The sequence below is a fragment of the Amphiura filiformis genome, chromosome 5 (assembly GCF_039555335.1).
Source record: "Amphiura filiformis chromosome 5, Afil_fr2py, whole genome shotgun sequence".
NCBI classification, from domain to species: Eukaryota; Metazoa; Echinodermata; class Ophiuroidea; order Amphilepidida; family Amphiuridae; genus Amphiura; species Amphiura filiformis.
Genome location: NC_092632.1, coordinates 67,022,675 through 67,037,553, shown reverse-complemented (window position 1 = coordinate 67,037,553; position 14,879 = coordinate 67,022,675). Strand labels below are relative to the sequence as shown.

Genomic DNA, 14,879 nt, shown 5'->3' with positions numbered 1-14,879 from the left:
AGCCATATTGAAGATATCACAAATTCAGATTTAGCCATGATGATAGCAAAACTTTCATGCTTTAGTCATATACTATCTCCTAAAGATAGCACAACTTCCAGGTTTTAGCCATACCAAGTGGGCACAGGTTAAGTTTGCGACGTTGTATTAACGTTGATACAACGTCAGGTGTGCCCACTGGGATATGCTATAATTGAGAATAGTATAAATCCCAGGTTTTAATATTACGCACTAAAATAACTAACACCATGAATAAGGACCTTCAAAAAATATTGAAACATTCAAACTTTCCCACACTCGCATTTCACACCACGGTTTGAAATATGGATTGAACAGCCTACGATATCCCCAATGTCAGGTGAGTGATAGTGCTCTCAAATCCGTGATAATTTTACTTGAAAATAATGGATTCAATGTATACCGTATGGTAGCTTAACCCATAGGCTGCAACATAACAGATCTGCAACAGTTTTGAGATATTTTTTCAAAATATCAAGAGCTATCTCACTAGTCACTAACCACCAAACCAATACGGTACTAGGCTTGTTTGTACTCATTCTAATGCATTTTTCATGCCTATTCCAAAATATGGTCATTAAAATGTACAATTCTGAAATTTTTGCATTTTTAAAGAAAATTTGAAACTTGTCGTCTGCAGTCGATACCCGCGTGGAAGGAGTTAATGTGCACTCAGTTGCATGTTTTCAGGGCTCTCAAACAATATGTAATGACAAGCAACCGCTGACTACATAATATAGAACCACTGGAATAGAACAAAGAATGTATGAATTTGACTCATAGTGGGCGATTCCATTTGAAATCCACACTACCCCTGTGGAATATTTAGCTAAAATCTTCCACAGAGGGAGTATGAGTCAATAGAATAGTCAATAAACTTTCATTTGAAATACCCACTCCAGTTGTGAAAGATATAGGTAAAGCCATAATAGAGTGGAAGAATGGGCTTCAAAATTATTAACTCTGACCATTTACATTTAAAAAACATATTTTCCTTGTGGAAGATTTCCAAAATCTTCCACAGGGGTAGTGGATTTCAATTGGAATAGCCCGGTTAAACGGGTTAGACATAGGGAGTACGATCATTAAAAAGATCGGATGTGGGAAATCCATTAATGGTGCACAATTCAGCCGAGGATCCAAGGAGAGCCTTATATCTGGCAGCATACATGAAAGGTAAAAAAAATTGTAAAGTTACGAGATTCTTCTTTTCATGTCTTTTGCCAGTTCGAGGATCTCCTTGTATAGCGGAACCGTCCAATGGGCGAATAGAATAAAGTGTATATTAAATAGCCTATATCATTTGGCATGCAGCTTTTTTGAAATGGATGGTTTTAACTTAAATTCTGGTAAATTTGAAAAGTTCACGACTTATGACATTTAGATTTTGCGATTCAACTATAAAGCATTTTGTATGGGTGGTATAATAGGTGCACATATTTCAGACTTGTTAGGCTTATTTGTTCCGATATTCAAGTTATCTAGGATACAAATGACCTGGGAATTAATGAGGTGTCACGGGAGCCGGAATAGATAATAGTTTTTGCGTAGTATTCCTAGTAAGGGCTATTCGTAGCTAATTAGCCAAATCGAAATATAAGTAAATGGATTTCATTCCATTGCTCTCAGTCATATTTTTGCAAACGTGGTAAAATTGGTGAACCAAACTCATAAAGCTGATAGTTCAGTCGACAGCGACGATTTGTTGACTTTTGGTCAATCATCTGCATCACACCGTGCAAAAGCGACATGAATGGTCGTATCGGGATCAGTGTTTACTCTCTCTGGAAATTGGGTGCACCGAATGAAGCATTTTCTCCACAAATTGGCCCAATTTTGGCTCAGTAACTCCTGAAATTGACTAATTGTAATACAGCATTCCAAATTTGTGTGGGCTAAATATTATTTTCACTGGGCCAAAAATGAGACATATAGCCTCTGCGTAAACACTGATCGGGATCAGGATTGACTTTTTGGCATTATGTACCGCTAGCGACTGAAGTATAAATGCACTTTGATTCTATATATAATTCAAGTTCGGGCTAGTGAGTGCATGGCTAGGTGTTGATTTTTCACCCAGCACCAAATACTGTAATTCTCCTGCACCAATATCACACTTTGAGCTATCAGTATGGACGGCAGAATTCTTGTCTTGGTTTTGGCAACCGTAATTACAAAAACATCAGCAGCTGGTAAGTAAATATTTATTTGTAATCACAACTAACAGAAAATATTGATTATCAAAAACGAAACTAAAAATCCACCAGCATCGGGGTTAAGGTTATTAATTATTTTAAACTGTTGTGATTTGGTAGTTCACAGCATCTTACGAATGGTAGTGAGCTTTGGCAAAACTGCATTGCTCAATTCATAGCGAGCGTGTAGAAGAATTAAAATATCACAGATATACTTTTATAGGTGCTGCGGTTCTTGAGTTACGTTGTGAAGAGGGCTGAATCAACAACACTTTTGTAAAACGTACATAACTAATTAACAACAATTAAGCAAGTTTGCAGAGTATACGATTTGTAGAACATCAAAACATCAAGGTGTTAATTTTCAATAATATATTGATCTAGATAATGAAAATCGATTTTTAGGTTGCTTCGACCAACAATACCTCGTCTACCCTTAAACTATGGGTTTGAACGTACGTATTGTAAAATCGACAAGATCTTGCATGAATTTTCAACTTATTGGCGAATTCTTCATTTTTTCAGCCGGCGATGTTGCAATACTTTTGGCCAGTGCATATTTTACCTGTTCGCTCCAAATTACTTCAGGGATCTAGAATGAGCGTTTATTGCGTTTCGACAGTATTTTTTGTGGGACATGAGAGCACCTCAAACGTATCAAATTGCATTCTGAATACGAAGCATGTCTTTCTGATATCAAATAATTTTCATTTTTGAAATTCACGATATAATACAAATTTTATGACAAATTATTAAAATTTGATATTTTTCAAATTTTTGATATATAACAGTCCTCGAAATAAATTTTATAAATCTAATGATATATTCTTAAAGTGTATGTAGCTGGGAGGAAAAGCCGACGATCAATTGAAAATTTTGACCTTTTATATTGAAGATATGGATTTTTCCCCAAAAGTTCATATCTTCAATACGAAAGGTCAAAATTTTCAATTGATCGTCGGCTTTTCATCCCACCTACATACACTTTAAGTATAAATCGTCATATTTATAAAGTTTACTTCAAGTACTGTTAAATATCAAAAATATCAATTTTTAATGATTTGCCATAAAATGTGTATAACATTGCGAATTTCAAAAAAATCAAAATTATTTGATATCAGAAGGACATTCTTCGTATTCAGAATGCAATTCGATATGTCTGATGTGCTCTAATGTCCCACAATAAATACTGTCCAAACGTTCATACCCCTTCCCTTAATGAAGGAACTTAAAATTATGGTTAATCTGCTTTTTGAAATGATCAATCCACTTGCACTTGCTCTTCTTAAAATGATTGACATTAAACGATCGACATGGTTAACTATAAGTTGCTTATTCAGAAGTTGGACTCATTGGGTATTAACGATGATGTAAATAGCTAATTTCAATTATATCTTACCAAACGTACCCTGCCCAATGTATTTCTGTAAATATTTCCATTTTTTCAACTCATGTTATATCATCTGGCGTTCCACAAGGTCTGATCATTGGTCCCATTGGTTCTGCTTTTTATCAATGACATGCCCAACGACCTTAATCACAGTAAATCACTCAGTAGTTGACATGTTTGCGGTGATACTTTGATGTTAAGGGGTGGGGTATGAACGTTTGGACAGTATTTATTGTAGGACATTAGAGCACATCAAACATATCGAATTGCATTCTGAATACGAAGAATGTGCTTCTGATATCAAATAATTTTGATTTTTTTGAAATTCGCAATGCAATACACATTTTATGGCAAATGATTAAAAATTGATATTTTGATATTTAACAGTACTCGAAGTAAACTTTATAAATCTGATGATTTATACTTAAAGTGTATGTAGGTGGGATGAAAAGCCGACGATCAATTGAAAATTTTGACCTTTGGTACTATGCCTATGTACCAAACGTACATAGGCATAGATCTGGGGGGAATAAATCACCCCAATATTTTGATAGAGGGGATGAGCCATACAATCACCCTCCTGTTGAATCCTGTATGTGGTTTTCTGACCAAATCATGCCAAATTAACCGCATATTTGGCCATTTCAGCCTAAATATTGCCCTTTTTTTTCACGCTTCGCTCGAATTTATTCCACTTTTGTAGCATATTTCACCAGTGTAGCTTCAATATGCCAATTTGTTTTTTGCGCGCATTTCTATCATACACTTATTCTGTCGCTAAAAGGTGCTGCATTCAAAATACTTCAAGAAATTTTTCCTTTCCCAGCCTCATCCCCCATGTAAAAAAGAAATCAACGCCACTACAAACGTACGTATCTGAACGCCCGGCCCGTAGATCTATACAAAATCGAATGAGAGTGATTTTGAATAGATGTACGGGCGTTTGATAGCACGTTTGGAAATCGCAACCTCTTTGTTATCTCACTTCGCATCTACGTATAAAGAAATCTTCATTGTTTTGTCCTTTTATCTTTTCAGTTTGCAGTGATGGGTTTATAGCGTTGAGGTTTAGATGTGCTGTAGCCCCCGCTGATGAATCTTATGAAGACTGTGTACCTCTCCCGTGGGTATGTGACGGTATTATCGACTGTTTGAACAGTCGAGATGAAGACTCTTGTGAGGGTGAGTAACATGGGATTATTATACTTCAACCTAGGAGCGTAAACGTCAGACGTTTTTCCTACGTAGTTCCGTTGCAGGAAAATACCAGAGCCCTGGGTGTCCGGACCACAAGATAACCCTGGAAAATCACAGCGAGGAAAGAAAATAGAGGGTAGGGTCTATCATCACAACGAAAAACGCTAATTTCCACTCGTGTTTGTTCCCGGATGCGTTAACTTCCACGCGCGGGTGTAAAATAAACATTTAAAATATTTCAATTGATTTCGTTGTCCTTAAAATGTGAACTGTTCAATTCAACTCAGCGGGAATATATTCTTACCATTTTACTCATAAACATTCAATATTGTATGCCTAATTATACATCGGGGGTAGTCTTTACAGCCATTTTTGCAGAGTTGCAGAGAGGAAAGAAAAGATAAGAGCAGATCAGAACTGCAATAACTGCACCATTTTTTGTTTTAGTTGGAACACCTTGTGATGAGGACCTTTGTTACAGCCTAGGAATATGCACCATAGTACAAAGTAGTGGAGCATCTGGAGGAATTAACTGCGACTGTCTCTCTGGTATCAGTGACCAATACTGTCAATCACAAAACAGTGAGTTTACGAAATCCCGGATAGGGGCCTCTGTTCCTTTTAAAATCTATGTTCCAACTTCAGTGTGGGTAAGTTAGGGACGCACCATTTGACTTCTAATTCAAAATCCAAGATGGCTGTCATATTTAGGATGACAGCCATTAAATGACCAAATATAAATGTTACAAAGGATCAAATTGGTCATACCATAGTGCAGTTATGTCCACGGCAAATTCACCGTGACCTTTCCAGCCATAAACCCGCGTAGTGAAGATTAAACCGAGATATGCAGTACTAAACCATTATAGTAATCGATTGCCCAATGCAAATTTATTACCACGTGATAATATTAATCCAATGAGCGATCGAATTATCCGCAACGGTCGACTAATCCAATCGATAATGACGCTATTGACATGTACGGGCGGAGCTCCACTGACCGAGTTTTGGGGTATTTTTCACTGGTTTGCTGTCATTTACTCATCAAGGCTGTCCCCCGTTATAAGGACTATGCCAATGATTTAAAGATTGACATGTAGAGAATAAACCATACTTAATTGACTGAAAGTACTAAATTTGTACCTATTACGGTTTCGTGACACCTTTCTTCCAAATGCGACCAAGCCAGGGCGGCCCGGTGAAGCAAAATGTGCATTGGAATAACACGGCAGTTTGGATGGTAGGATTTCTTTCTCATACAAATGTATGGTCCCCCGTTATTAAAGTTTGTACCATGTTGAAAATTCAGATATTTTGAAAAGAATAAGTAATTGAAACATAAAGCAAGTACTAAAATCATAGCTGTTATACTTTTTTATATATGACGCTAACTAGTTCATCTCCTATATCTACGATACAGCGCTACCAGTAGGGGTCAATTGCCTATTGTGAGTGTCCCTGTGTTGTGTGCATACATGTAGGCAACAATAACTGCATGATGCAAGCATCAAAATGTGCAGTTGCCCTCCCTTTGAATCACTTATTAGGAAAAACAAGAGCCCATTTAAAATCCAAGGTGTATACCATTTTTCAAGATGGTTCCCCCATAAATGAGAAATATAAATGTTATAAAGTATCGAAAGGCCATATAGAGGCATTAAAATTCACTAATTTTTAGGACTGCACATAATGTTCATCTTAGTGTGGAGTGTCCCCGCTCCGAGTAGTAACTTTGCTCATTTAAAATCTATTTTTTGCTTTGTCCTCATCATCATCACAAAGCTTCACAAATTCATCTTATTTACAGCTAACCAAATACCACAACCTACACTAGATCTAATTACACACAATTCTGTACGCCTCACTTGGAATCAACCTCCACCAGTATTCCAAGGGAATGCAGATGCTGTGATTACAAACTACAATGTCACTCTCAACCCCGCTGACGGATCTCAACCATTGGCTTTTGATGATGTGCCAGCAACTGCTGGCAGTTACGTCATATCTGGGCTTACTCCTGGCACTACCTACGCAATTGACACAGATTATGTTGTATCTAGAAGGACCGGTGAACAACCACAGCCATTTAATGTTGATCTTCCTTCACAAACATTTAACACTTCTGCCGGTGGTGAGTTCTTACTAATAATATTGATCTCCGTCGTTCAGATTTTTGTTTTTGTTTGTGAAAGTTGAACTCTCACTTCATTCTTAGTATTTTTGGTGTTTGCAGTTAAATTGGATTTTGATAACAAATAGATGGCGAATATGATTGACAGTGTGCAGAATCGCCGCTGGTTAAAAAATTTTTTGGTCAACCATTCAAAAAATGTTTTTATACTGATATAATATGTTGCAAAAATTTGCAAATTGCTTCATCCCTCTTGTTTATTTTGCCTTCTATGACAATGAACCAAATTTGGCAATATTGAAGCATTAATATGGCCACAAATACGTGCGTAGAAATGGTTTGTTTTTGACCCCCCCCCCCACACACACACACAATGGGGTCAACAATTCACAATTTCAGTCGCCAAGAAATATACGCCACTGCTTCTGATTCTTTTTTTTATTAGCCTCATATTTATATATTCATTATATTTCCTACATGTCAACTTGTTTTGCAATTTACAGTGCCACCTGTTACAGCTCAACCGGTGATTGACGAAATTATGAGTACTTCGGCACGAATTACTTTCCCAGGACCAGTACCGGTATTGCCAGATGGTCCAGTGGCTTTATACTTCACCATTGCATATCCTCCTGATTCTAATACAGTCGTGACAACCAGGCTGATTAGCGCTGCTCAAGGAGCTTCAGATACACTGAGTGGTCTCACACCAGGGTCTTGCTTCAGAGTGGTGTTCAGTGGAGCACTTCCTGGAGACCAAGAACTCATGCCAGTTGGTTACAGTGATCAAACTATTTGCACACCAGGTAAGAGTTTTACATTTCATGACTAATGCTTCTAATTCATTTTTTTTATCAGGTTCGCCGTCACAAATAATAAAGGAGACAAGCAGAAAAAGTGATCTTGCCTGTGAATCGAACCCAGGATTTCAGGTTTACGAGACCTGTGCCTTAACCACTCGGCCACGGGAGTTTCGCGATTAGGCTGTTTGAAATTCGAACCTATATTTATATAATTCCCGTCGATCATGCCACTGTTTTTCGTGCTTCTAATTCACTTGCCGAAAACACCTTTGTAGCATCGGTCAAATTAAAGGAGTGTTTCGTGATCCTAGCATCCTCTTTTTATGACATTTTTCAGTAGATATCCACGAAAAAACCTATCCCCAAAATTTCAGTTGATTCCGATTTTGCGTTTGCGAGTTATGCATGATTATGTGTATTACACTGCTCCATAGACAATGCGTTGTAATTTCGTTCTGGTGCACCAGAACGAAATTCAAATTTCACGATATCTTTGCAAAACGAATTAATCTAATTAATTAATTTCCAGTGATATAAAAATCTCAACTTTTTTTGAGAAAAGTGGGGGGATGAGGCTGTGGATCACGAAATGCCCCTTTAAGCTTAAAAATTGATTTGAAAAGAATTTCAACCGTCATTGTGATTGATGTGATTAGAAAAGAAAAGGAAATAAGTGCGCTATTGGTTCGACATGTGCGAAGCAAATAGAAACATATCTTGTTTATTTCTCGCTTATTTCCCCCAAACCACGACAGCTCTCCATATGCTCCTGTCCTAATGTACAGTTCCAAGGTCACATGCTTCCAGTCCAATATCCTGCTTGCTCCATATTCTTGGAAGTCCAATTGATCGACTGTTTTCGAATAATTATTTGGTCGATATTTAAAAGTTTGTACAATTTACAAGGGGCTTATACATTTAACATTTCCCGTTCAATCCAAGGATTGACGGAATTAAAAATTATATAAAACTGCCAACTTTCATCTACGGAAGACACTTCAAAATGCGCAGCGCACATCAGCAAGACTGATTTTCAGGAAACGCAATTAACTCCATCACTTCAGAACTCGCAAATGAACTCCACTGGCTTCCCATTAAACAACGCATTGATTACAAAATTTTCGCACTTGTATAACAAAGAAAGCCGTGACTTCACGGACAATTTCCATCTGATTGATGTGCTTCAATTTGAGTTATTCAAAGGCAGCTCCTGAAGAGCCACTTTTATGCTTATCAGCAGTAATCTTTGAGTTAATGTGCGCTGTTGAACATTGATTGATTGATTGATTGATTGATTGATTGATTGATTGATTGATTGATTGATTTATTGATTGATTGATTAGGTTGTTGTTCCAGATAACAACACTGCTATACACACTCTTTATGACCCATCTATATACAGGGTGTATCAAAATAAAGTATACAGTTTGAAAAATGTCAATTATATTAAAAAGTATGAGGTATTTGGTCAACTATCAACGAAATTATTTTGACCAAATACCTATACTTTTTAATCTAGTTATATATTTCAAACTATAAACTTTATTTTGATATAGTTGCATTCCAACCATGTTAACTAACCAAATAATATATTTCAGCAAAATATATATAAGCATATTATTTTTTACATTTCAAAATGTTTTGCAATTTTCAGTACCACCTGTTGTAGTTCAACCGGTGATTGACGAAATTATGAGTACTTCGGCACGAATTACTTTCCCAGGACCAGCACCGGTATTGCCAGGTGGTCCAGTAACTTCATACTTCCTCATTGCATATCCTATTGGTTCTGATATACCCGTGACAACCGCGGTGATTAGTGCTACTCAAGGAGCTTCAGATACACTGAGAAGTCTGGTACCAGGATCTTGCTTCAGAGTGGAGTTCAGAGGTACAATTTCTGGAGCTCAGGAAGTCATGTCAGTTGGTTACAGTAATCAAAATATTTGCACACCAGGTAGGAGTTTTGCACTTAATGACTACCGCTTCTAATTAACTTGCAAAAAATACCTTTGTAGCATCGGCAAATTAAGCTGACGAATTGGTAGTATTCAACGGTGATTGTGAAGGACGATATTATAGAAAATATAAGAAGTGAGCAATTGGTTCAAAAAATCTAATATCTGAATATAATTGATGTCTGAAAGAAAAGAAAGAAAGAAAAAAGAAAAGAAAGAAAGAAAGAATGAAAGAAAGAAAAAAAATTGAAATAAAAGTAAGAAATAAAGAAAGTTTGAAAGAAAGATAGAAAGAAAAAAACAGGAGAAGAAAAAAAAGAAGGAAAGAAACAACAAAACCTTATTGTTTCTGAAAATATGAAAAAGGCAATACATCAGGGCATATTGTGCTTAATTACCTGACCATCAGAAGGCAGTGGCTTGATCCATACAACTTCTTTCAAAAGTAATGACTACTTTCCATTAACTGTACACCCATGGTTTGCTTCTTTTCTCCTGTAGCCATGGTAACGATAGCCCCTGTAATAGATAGAATAACAGGCAGCTCTTTTCGGATTACCTTTCCTGGCGATCAGCCATCAACCGTACCGAATGATCCAGAGGGTCGAATGCTTGTTGGTTATTTAGTTACTCTTACAGACACTGTAACAGGGTCGTCTGTATCAATGGTTATCAATGCTCAACCAGGTGCTTCCTATACATTCAACAATCTTGCTGCTGGTACAATGTACTCCGTGAATATAGCTGTGATTGCCGAGACAGCGAGTGGAAATCAACAAATCGCACAATTGGAAATTCCTACTGAAATTGTTACTCCATCTGGTAAGTTGTGTCTGTGTGCTCACAGTTTTCTTCCCATGAGCAAGTGTTTTTAACCCTTTCACCCATTAAAAGCAATGGTTTTGACGGGGATTTTGATTGTCTTCGGGAGGCGGTTCCAGCAGCAGCTGACGGTGGTAATCGGCAACTTATAAATGAGTTGACCTGTAACGTCATTACCTGGCAGTATTTTGTTCAGGACCAGTGGTTTTAAAGGGCAGGTCTATTGCAAAAACAAGTTTATCTCTATTCGAAGAGAATAATTATTACATTACAAGTTGACACTTGTTGCAATTTTTTTATGCGTATTTCTCCTGAAAAAGGAGAAATTGTGTGGGTAAAGTTCAGCCTCGTACGTGTTCTTCCCCCGTTGAAGCGTACGTGTTCTGCCCCCGTTTGGCTGATGACGTAGGTAAATGAAGCGAACACTATATCATGCTGTCATCATACAATCACAATCACTTTGACAAGTTTGACATTAGCAACAATGAGTTGTACTATCATTTACCATAACAATGCTGCATAACAATATGCAGACTATTGTTCTCATTTCGGAACAAAGCTCACACAGTATTGTTACTATGCGTTTGCTTTGTAATATTTCATCCAACTGAAACTATAGCATTGCAATATACAAGGAAATCAGATACACGAGTTTGTGGACTTAACACGGTTTATATGCTAGTCTCAGATGAAATTCTAGCTCAAATTATGTATTTATTTTTTAGGCCTAATATTTCTCATGATATTGATATACATATGAATTGTAATATCACAATTATTTACTAATATATATTTAAAAAAAAAAGAAGCGGCTGGTTTTATCCATATGTTTAAAAACCATTAAATTTGTAATACTTAATTTGGAGTTTTTTTCTGTGAACAACAACAGTATACATTCTGTTCATTGAGAGCGTTTATAGTCCCTTTTCTCACAGCGGGCACATCTCATTTTATGACATCACCGTTTTTCTAGGCCAAATCTGTCTCGTTCGAAGCATGGAAATAGTCACCGCTTAAGTTGGTTTTTGCGGAATATCAATTTTAAACGTCTTATTTTCTCAAAAAAAGAGTAATTTTCATTGTCCTCATAATATTAGCTTGCCAATGATATGATGTTGTTTTTGCAATAGACCTGCCCTTTAAAACTCCCGCCACATCACAATAAAGGTCCGTATTGAGTATCTTTGGTTCATTCTACGATGCAATTGCTTTGTGGTGCGGTGCGTTACCGCACTGCATCGTTTTGAAAAATACTGCATTGCGGTATCGCAATAAAATTAACTGCATTTTTAACTTGGAAATGCGACGAGTTGTGTTCAAAAAAAAAAAAAGTAATCGATATATCGGCAACGCACCGCACCGCACCGCAAACAATTGTGGCGTAGTATGAACGGACAGTGTAGTGGCTGTATATGCAGTTCACTCAAACATACCAGTCCCTTGCCTTTGTTGATAAACATTGAGGTCAACTCATCTATTGTAGAACATGGTCAGATGAGTCTTCCATGGTCTTCCATTGTGGGTGGGCCAATATGAACTTGATAGCACACAAAACTAAGCTAAACTAACAGGTGGTTTTCTTTTTCAGCCGGAGAGCCAGAGTCACTGTCGCTATCACCTGAGCAGGTAAATCACTATCCCGTAAAAAATAAACTGTAAATAAGAGCAACAGCAACATGTATTTGTTATTGAAATTGTTCAACCGCATACAGTGCGAAATCAGAAAACTAATAGCACGTGCTTGTTTTATTTTGTCGCCTGGCGGGGAAGGGGCCGGGGAAGTCCAATAGTATGTACTATAGCACAAGCAAAACCATTTATTGATTGATTGATTGATTGATTGATTGATTGATACATATTACACATACTTTTGGAAAAGTATGTAAATTTTCATATACAAAACTACATAGTTCTCAAAAGTATGTGGTTTTGCACGCAGCACCGGGACTCAGGCCTCGGACATTATGAGAAAACCAGGTTTAGATGTGGGTACATGAGAATGATAAGGAGATGACTGTGATTTAAAAAAATTATATTACAGTGGCAGAAGTTCATGGAAAACTTCGAACAATTACAAGCAGATACTTTGCTTGATAGCGAGAGATTTCGTGAACCGGAGATTTACAGCCGTGAAATCATACCTGAATTAACGCCGGAACAAAGAGCCATACTCCAAGGACTAGAGAGGTACAAGTTGATTGATAATTAATTAAATAAATAAATAAATAAATAAATAAATAAATAAATAAATAAATAAATAAATAAATAAATAAATAAATAAATAAATAAATAAATAAATAAATAAATAAATTAATTAATTAATTAATTAATTAATTAATTAATTAATTAATTAATTAATTAATTAATTAATTAATTAATTAATTAATTCATTCATTCATTCATTCATTCATTCATTCATTCATTCATATGGCACCCAGCGGTTGGGTAAGTTTTTTACCAAATATTGGGTAAAATTTTGCCCAATATTGGATAAATTACTGACCCGATGTGAGGTAAAATTTACCACAACGTTGGGTGAAAAATCTTAACCAACTGGTTTCTTACCCAGTGTTCTAAGGGTGTAGTTTGTTCATGACATGCTACAATATTTGATATAATCACATTAAATTTCCATGTCATGTACTTTGTACAGGTACTCTGATCTCTTTGTCGAGGAAGACATAGCCAGAGATGTACAACGTCGACGTCGACGTGCAACTTCAAGAATCTGCGAGAGTTCTTTCCCGAAGTCCACTATGCTTGTTACCGTCAGTGAGAACGATATGAATCATGCTGGATATGTTGGTCAACTTGTCGAGGTAAATGAAAACAGCGGTATTGTAATAAATCATTGATTGCAGACATACATAGGTGATGAGTGCAACCTGCTTGTAGTGGGTTGTAGTGCAGGGCAATATATTTAAAAATTGTATTCACCTATTGCTATGGTAGTTAATCCTGTTATATCATCACTTCTACGGCGAATTTAACAATGTAGTGGTTGTACGCAGTTCGCTCAAGCATATCGATATAATTATTGGCAGTCCCTTGCGTTTGTTAGTAACATCGAGGTCAACTCATCTATTCGCCGTACAGGTGATGATAAAAGATATCTCCGGCAATTACAACATTATGACTTATATGTTAGAAAAATAATTATCACATGGTCACATGGTTTTGTTTAAAATAAACTCATATTGACCATAAAATTGAATAAAAACAGCCGGCTCTCAACACGCGATGTTCAAAATTCCCGCGCCGAAATTGTCTAGTGCAATGACGTCATAGTTACTTGTGCTCAATTGTTGTCAGCCTTCATTGTATTGCTGGGACGTCATTGCACTGGAAATTTTCGGCGCGGGAATTTTGAATATCACGTGTTGAGAGAGCGTACTTCCTGAATGATGGTAAAATCGAAATCATCCACATCCCCTTGCGTTACAAGATGAAGAATACTTTTAGTATTATGTATTTTTCTTGTTTGCTTGTCATTCCATTGCAGATCAACAATCGAATCCAATGGGCTTTCAACGAAGAATGCAAAACCGATTCCTGTGCAGGAGTACTGTGTGAATGCTTTAAAGAAAGACGCACCGTGTCGGCTTTGATATATAATATCCAAGCAGCTGGAGCAATGGGTACGAACAACATACCAATGCAGTGGAAACAAGTCCACATTTATTCTTGTAGAGGCGGCGTGTAGTTTGCAGACAAATACTCCGTTCCAAGCAGAATTCCACTCTCTATCATTTTACGATTTTCATTATCTAAATCAATATATTATTGACAAATAACGCTTTTATGTTTTGCAAAAGTTCATTCTACAAATCATATACTTTGAAAACTTACTTGATTTATTGTTGTTAATGACCTATGTACATTTTACAAAAGTGTTGTTTGAGCCCTCTTTACAATATAACTCAAAAACAACAAGACGTTTTACAAAAGTGTTGTTTGAGCGTTTCGACAGTATTTTTGTGGGACATGAGAGCACATCAGACATATCGAATTGCATTCTGAATGCGAAGAATGTCTTTCTGATATCAAATAATTTTCATTTTTGAAATTCACGATATAATACAAATTTTATGACAAATTATAAAAATTTGATATTTTTCATATTTTGATATATAATAACAGTCCTCGAAGTAAATTTGATAAATCTAATGATATATAATAGTGTATGTAGCTAGGAGGAAAAGCCGACGATCAATTGAAAATTTTGACCTTTCATATTGAAGATATGGATTATTTTCCCAAAAAGACCTAATTTTTTTTTGTGTTTTGGGAAAAAATTCCATATCTTCAATACGAAACGTCAAAATTTTCAATTGATCGTCGGCTTTTCATCCCACCAACATACAC

The 14,879-nt window shown here is 36.4% G+C and overlaps 1 protein-coding gene across 1 annotated transcript; it reads left to right on the top strand.

Moving 5' to 3' along the window:
- The first annotated feature begins 1,994 nt into the window (after nt 1-1,994).
- On the top strand, nt 1,995-14,579 carry LOC140151943 (uncharacterized). Its single transcript, XM_072174248.1, has 11 exons — nt 1,995-2,210; nt 4,642-4,785; nt 5,248-5,382; nt 6,608-6,931; nt 7,435-7,737; nt 9,389-9,691; nt 10,194-10,514; nt 12,103-12,140; nt 12,556-12,701; nt 13,168-13,333; nt 14,017-14,579. Exons 1-11 carry the CDS (start codon nt 2,150-2,152, stop codon nt 14,215-14,217), a joined length of 2,142 nt encoding a protein of 713 aa, XP_072030349.1. The 5' UTR covers nt 1,995-2,149; the 3' UTR covers nt 14,218-14,579.
- The last annotated feature ends 300 nt before the right edge of the window (nt 14,580-14,879 follow it).